The sequence below is a fragment of the Anopheles coustani genome, chromosome X, assembly GCF_943734705.1.
Source record: "Anopheles coustani chromosome X, idAnoCousDA_361_x.2, whole genome shotgun sequence".
NCBI lineage: Eukaryota > Metazoa > Arthropoda > Insecta > Diptera > Culicidae > Anopheles > Anopheles coustani.
The window spans coordinates 5169788-5176712 of record NC_071290.1 but is presented as its reverse complement, the minus strand read 5'-3'; the positions used below and the strand labels follow the sequence as shown (position 1 = coordinate 5176712).

At 44.7% G+C, this 6925-nt stretch overlaps 1 protein-coding gene across 1 annotated transcript; it reads right to left on the bottom strand.

Moving 5' to 3' along the window:
* Positions 1 to 779: 779 nt before the first annotated feature.
* Positions 780 to 6205, bottom strand: LOC131268669 (phosphatidylinositol 4,5-bisphosphate 3-kinase catalytic subunit delta isoform). Its single transcript, XM_058270910.1, has 4 exons — positions 5072 to 6205; positions 1987 to 4881; positions 1782 to 1901; positions 780 to 1688 (listed from the first exon to the last, which is right to left on the bottom strand). The coding sequence occupies exons 1-4, from the start codon at positions 5474 to 5476 to the stop codon at positions 1560 to 1562; spliced, it is 3549 nt and encodes a 1182-aa protein (XP_058126893.1). The 5' UTR covers positions 5477 to 6205; the 3' UTR covers positions 780 to 1559.
* Positions 6206 to 6925: the final 720 nt, after the last annotated feature.

The window sequence follows — 6925 nt, the reverse complement described above, 5'->3', positions numbered from 1 at the left end:
TGCTAGCTCATGTTTTTTTTTAACACGTTTATAATAATTACTAGTGTAATTTCGTTTCTTGTACCTGTTTTTAAACTCAAAAACGTCGTAGTTTACAAGAAAATAGCAGTTAATCAGGAAAGCACTTCGAACTCAAATCACACCAAATATCATTATCAGCCACTATCAATAACCGTGAGATCGCACCACTGCTAGCAAACAGTATCACGCATTCGATTTTATTATTGGTGTAGGAGTAATTGAAGAGTAATTGAAATAAAATTTAGTGTACTTCGAGTGGAGCGGAGGAAGGGACGACGGGGGATGCTGGGCAGAAAAATAAATCGGTTTGCCAAATATTTAAGGAAGAAATTGGGAGAAGAGGAGAGAACCATTGAAGAAGGGGAAGCGTTTTTTTTGTTCGCGCTGAGGAGTTTTGGGAGAAACCGTAAGGACATTTCTAGCGGGATGTCTAGGATTCGAGCTCTTTTCGTGACGAGTGAAGTACAGAAAACCCTAAAAAAGTCAAATCTACACAGTGCAGCAAGGACATCTGTACGACAACCATTCCAGACCCCGGTTGTTTCCTATCCGTGGAGACTCTAGAGACGTATTGAGCATTGAGATGTACTCGACGAGGCTAGATTTTTTTTTGTTATAAATGTAATTGAAAGATAATTAATTTTTCTGTCCATTATTCGCGATAGTTACTTCGATAGAAAATCGCCTAACGAGCTCGCTCGACGGTGTGGGGGTCGAATCCCAACCGGGACCGTACCCTCCCCTATATGAGGACTGCCAACCCACGTACAGAAAGGCTAGAAAATCGCTGATGGAGCAGGCATGACCACAGATGGTCGTTACGCCAACAATGAAGAAGACCACGATGGGCAAAGTTGTTTTGAGCTTGGTGATTAAAAAAAGTGTACAGCCAAATAGAGTAAAACATTGGAGTACATTCCGTTACATAGGGAGGATTGTTTCAGCTAATGGTGTTTTGCATAGGCTCGTATTTATCGTTTTTAATTCTTCCATGTTTGAAAAAGATCTTAAACCATTAAACTAAACAAACTAAGTCAGACGGAATAGAGTAAGACAACTTATAACCTAGTTTAAAACTGAGAATTTAAAATGAATAAATAAGTTATTGTACAATTTCCATCGTCCTGATCCTTCTGCAGATTACTTAATCTTATTTGCACCTGCCCTATTAAACGATTGGTTTCTCATCCAGTCAAGCTCGTTCTTTTACAATATCGTGGCGTAAAACATGTACAATCTCATTTTAAAGGTTAATTTTAAAATAATCTCTTCCTTAAATGACAAAAATACGTGCTACGATGTGCATCGTAGATTATCAAGCCTAAACTATTCTATATGCTACAAGCATTTACAATAACACATCTCCAGTACATACGTGCACACAATCGCACGGGAAATATCGATCCATCCATGTCAATCGATGTTTGCTCCTTCCAACCCTCAGCCGTAGATCTTCACGCAAACATGAGCATGTCAACTCGCTGCAACCAATTGCAAATCTACATTGTTTGGTGATTGCGTCCGGTAGGAGGCTGGTGTCACTGGCGGTTGTTTTTGGAGAAATTGTGCGATGCCCAGTTGAGCGAGGTTTTCCACGAGTTGGCAAGAGCTTCGCTGAATTTCGCTTTAAAGTGACTGCGTGCCTCTTCTTCCGTTTTGTCCAACACCTTCAACAACGGCAAAAGACGTTGGCGATTAGAAATTATTATTCCGTGCAAGTGACTTACAATGAATGCCCTGAAATGCGATGCCGCACTTACCAGTGTTTCTCGGAGATAGTTGAGATCCTTCTCTGATGATAACTCGGGGAGCCCGGTGGAGATCATCATCGAAAATAGTGATAATATGAGACATCCATGTTGACGAAGGATAAGAAATGCCTGTACAGAGAGAGAAAGAGAGAGAGAGAGAAAGAAAGGATGAGAAACAATGCGAAGTCCAAAAGGAAAGGCACCGACGACGTACCTCCTCGCAAAGCGTTTGGAAGTGGCAAAATTCCTGGGCCTCTCGATCCGTTCGTCCATTGTTTATCACATATACGAAATCGTGCGTTAACACAAACGGGACGCGCTCACGGCGGAAGCCGAACTTCTCCTTGAAGTGACCCAGGATGTGGCCGAAGTCAATGTGGAACAGTTGACCCGTCTTTTTCACCATAATGTTGTCCGAGTGGCGATCGGCAACTCCTAGCACGTACGTCGCGACACAGTAGCCGGCACAGCTGAGTGTAAACTCTTGAATGGCTTTGGCTAGCAGCTCGTCCGTGCCATTGTGATCCTTGAGCCAGGCCAATAGCGAACCTTTCTTGAACGGCGAAGTGGCAGAAAACATACCGCGCTCCTTCTGGATGTTGGCTATCGTTTCCGCATTCAGCACCACTTCGATCAGGCCAAGCTTGCGGTCGGTGCTGATACAGCTGTACGGGTTCATGCGGAAATCGTACCCGTGGCCCTTCCATATCCGGTCCATAATGCGCAGCATTTGCAGCGTCAGCATGTCCTGCCGCAGATCGTCGCCGTTCTTAAAGATCATATTGATGTCATCGCCACGCGTGTCACTGTTTTCGTACACGATCCAGAGTGGGCGCATTTTCGAATCCATCACCTTGCACCGTTCAACCTTGACCGTGCGGCACCGGAAACTTGGATTGAGTGGACTGATCACGTCGTTCATCGCTTCCGTGGTGGTACGCTCGGCCAACTTTTCCATCAGCAACGCCCTACCCTTTTCCTTGCTGCCCTTCTTCACCGTATCGGAGCAAATCTTAAGCTGGTTCAGGCACAGCGTCTGTCGAAGCAGTACAATGACGTGCTCGGGACTGCCTTTGAGGTATGCTTCGAGGATCAGCCCGAAACGCACCTGCACCGACGGCACACCGAGCTCCGAGCGCAGGTGCCAGAAAATGAAATGACCGATGTGCTGGTTATGCAAGGCCCGCTTGAGTAGAAAGCCCACGAGATCGCAGTTCAGGTACGATTCGTGCTTGAGTGCCTGCACGAGCTGCAGCAAATAGAGCAGCAGTTCATCATCTTCAATCGTACTCAGACAGGCGACTGCATAGCGACGCACGTACTTATCCGCATAAGCGTAGTCCAGAAGCTCAAGTGCACGTTCGACGAGAAGTTTTGGCCATTCCTGCAGCAACGATACAATCTCGGCCACCTCGTCCCGGTTGTTCCATTCGACACAGAAGAGGAGACACGGCAGACCCTGCGGCATCTGCTGAAGGCAGTCGCGTCGCTTCGCCCATATCGCGTTACGGTCTTGCTCGTGGATGTCGTTCAGTCGATCGTTGTACATGTACACGGAGAGGATTTCCTTGATTGAGCGCGTATCTTCGGCACTCTCGCGGTTGAGGTGCTCGTTCCGGTGGCTCATCCGTGCCGCGTGAGCTAACAGGTCCTCTTCGCTCGGGTACACAATGATCTGGCCATCGGAGTCGTAACTGCCGAAGCTTAGTAATACCGATGCCGCCTCATCCCGCTTAGGATTCGGCTCGACGGTGCCGAGCGGGTGCAAAATGTCATCCGACTGTGCGTCTTCTGCGTACGTCCAGGTGTACAGTGTGGCCAAATCAGTCTTCAGCTGGCTCTTATAATCGAACACCATTGTGTTGACCCAGGCGATTGGATTGATCAGACCGTCCTTGGTGCGGCGAGCACGAATGCCGATGCCTTTCGCGGTTCGAATGTTCTCGTACACCACCAAGCACAGACGTGCCATGCGAGGCACGTTGCTTACGTTGATGTCAAACTCGATACGCTGGTTCCAGCTAGCCGAACTATTGTTCATCAACACCATCCTGGTGCGCTCGGTCTTGCACAGCGATTTGCCGCCGTGAAACAAGCCGAGCTGTATGCCAACCTCGACGCTTCGATTTGCGTCGCAGTTAAGTTCGCGAATTTCGTGCACCGTGCACGACAGTTTAGTATTTACCTCCCAACTTGTCAGGTGTTTCGGCTTACGCAGGGTTGATGGATGCTGTTGCTGCTGCGATTGTTGCTGTTGTTGTGATTGGAGCTTGGTCTTCGTGCCACCACCGGCGATCGCGACGGCATTGCTGCCGACCGCCGTCCACTGAGAGAAGTCCTCTCGTGCATCGTATATGTCGTTCTTGAAAACCTCAACCGTGCGCACCAGTCGGGGCACAAACGTGGGAGTTTCGTCACGCGACAGACAATCCTGCACGTATTGAAAGACGATGATCGGATGTGAACCGTAGATGTACTCCTCGCGACCACACACCTTCAGGATGAAGTCGGCACTGTTATCGTTGCGTGCCTTCGCCGAGATTTGCTTTTTCTCGAGGATGCGCTTCAGCACCTCCTCTGGCGTCGCGCGGCACGGCACCTTTACCGTTACCTGCATGTCAGTGCTGATCGCAACTACGCAGAAGTAACCTCCGTCGTTGCTGCTGCCACCACCACTTCCGCCGTTGACCAGTCTTTTTTTTATTTGCTCCGGGATATTGGTACTGCTAGCCAACTTCACCGGGTATTGGTACGCGATGCGCTCCATGCGGCTCATGGCCGCCCGTTCACTGCCGATCTCCTCTCCGAGCTGACTCATCTTAGTGCGGAAATCGTTCACTTCTGGATTCTTGAGTGTTTTCTCCGATAGTCCACTACCAAGCAGTGCATTGATGTTGTTTATCAAGGTGCTATTGACAGACATATTCTTTTTCTCCACGAAGCGAAATAAGCCGAACACAGGCTGCACGTCCACCAGTCGCCGCGACTCATCATCCACCTCGTAGGTGCCATTGTTGGTGGTCCCGGAAGCCAGTGTACTGAAACAGTACATGTTTTTGTCACCCAGCAGGCTGTACAAAGGTTTACTCTCCGCTAACTCCCACACATACTGTTGTACGGTTGCAATCAGAGAAAAAATAAATGAAAACGTAGATTTTATTAATTGTTTATCGTATCGTATGTAAAGCGTCTCACTTTGTTATCTGTAAACTACCTTAGTGAAAGACGGTTTAGCTAGCCGTTGAAAGCAACTAGGCTAGCTGTATATATTCCATTGCATACGAACATTTGGTACTTACCCCTTTTAATTCCCTGAGTGTTAAGTATACTGACTGGTTCATCGTTATTACCACACCATTCGGCATAAAGACATCAAGATCGACAAAATCGTCCAATCGTTTTTTCCAAAAATCGTAGACGAATTTCCTCGGTGTGGTATGTTCAACCGGTTTAGTTGGTTGAGGTATTGGTGAAGCCATTGTTTGATGACCTCTCTGATGTGCCGAATACTGACGCATTTGGTAATCAATATCCTTCCGGTTTCTTGCTGCGTTTCGCCCGCTTACTTGGTGCGTACCGCTTCCTCTGCTACGATCCGGAGTAGCTATGTGTCCACTTTCTAGAATTCCAGACATTTGCTGCCGTATCTTTCCACGGGATACTTGTTCGCCATCGTGTGTGTCGATTCCGGTTGTTCCTTTCATTTCCTGGGATATACTGAATGGCACTAATCGATCGGTCTATGGGAGTTTCCTATTCCAGTAAACAAATTTTCGAAAAAAAACAGTAACCTGCCTGAGACAAACTATTGTTATTTATCTATTGCTCGCACTGGAATGTCTTAGAAATCAATAAGTATTTTTTTATTCCTGCATTTTTTTGTCAACGAAGAATAATCAATGTTTAAGAAACAAAGATTTCTCCTATTTCCATACGCTGCTCTACTCATAACATTCGTTTGGTGAATGTGATAGGCAAACCTACACTTTGTAGTTAATTTAACGTTAATTTTAAAAGCTTGTTTTTAGATTAAGACTGTCATTGGTTAAAAAATTAAAATTTTAAAATGTAATCATTACCTCTCACCTGAATCGTTTATTTGCCAAAGGTTGTATTAAGTATAGAATTGCATATGTATTTTCTAGCATCATAAAGAATTTAAATGCTATTTGCACGTCCCATTGGCCTCGCGAGAAATGGTTTCATTGTTTAATGTATTAAATTCTAGTTTGCCGGCACTTATGTTACAATATTTTTCAAGCTTTCTGGCCTGCCAGGTTCGTTTTCTTTTTACCCTGCGTAACAACTTTCGTTGATCATGCCTAAAAAGAGTTTTCCCTTGAGTTCATAAGAGTTACTTATGATAGCTAGTCAAATCGCGCATGCGAGGATACCTGGCTGATATACCTTCTAAATACTCTAGTTAAATTGAATTATTGTTGATACTACTTCCTATTCCGATAGCTGCTGCTGCTTATGATTGATCTATAAAACAAAGAAAAACATAATATTATTTTTTTAATACGTATAGCAACGATATTTCTTATATTCTTCTCAAATCAAACTGGGTACTGATTCGGGAAAAACCATTCGTCGTTCGTGTTTTTTTAAATTGCTTTTTGGGTATATTATATTTTAAAGTTATTTGATGAAATTTTACTTGAGCAAAATGGCTTTACGTTGAAGAAATTGATGAGATTTCTTTTTGGAAGGTGTATCCGCGAGCAATACATATGGATATGGTATATCCCACAGATGACAGATTTCTTGAGAAATGACACAGTGTGATGTTATGAAATGTGACGCATACACCGTTTACCACCTTTCGGTGCGATCTAGTACAAACTAATTGCGGCAAAAAAGAGATTTTAATTTCCAATAAACATCCAGCTTTTCGAAAAGCATTACACATTGCGGATAACGGTGGTAAGATACATTCGAAAAACGAAACTTAAATTGCGCTTAAAAGACAAGTCAAAATCATTTCAGTTAACATATATCTATTTGATTTCTTAAACAGCAAAAAGCTTATTTACTTGTCATAGAGTATGCAGGTAAACAGGCAAACTTATAACATGAAAGGGGCTACCGCTTCCAGTACCGAACTGCTTTCTTGAAAGCAAAATAGTACGGATCCTTCCACATTCATTCAA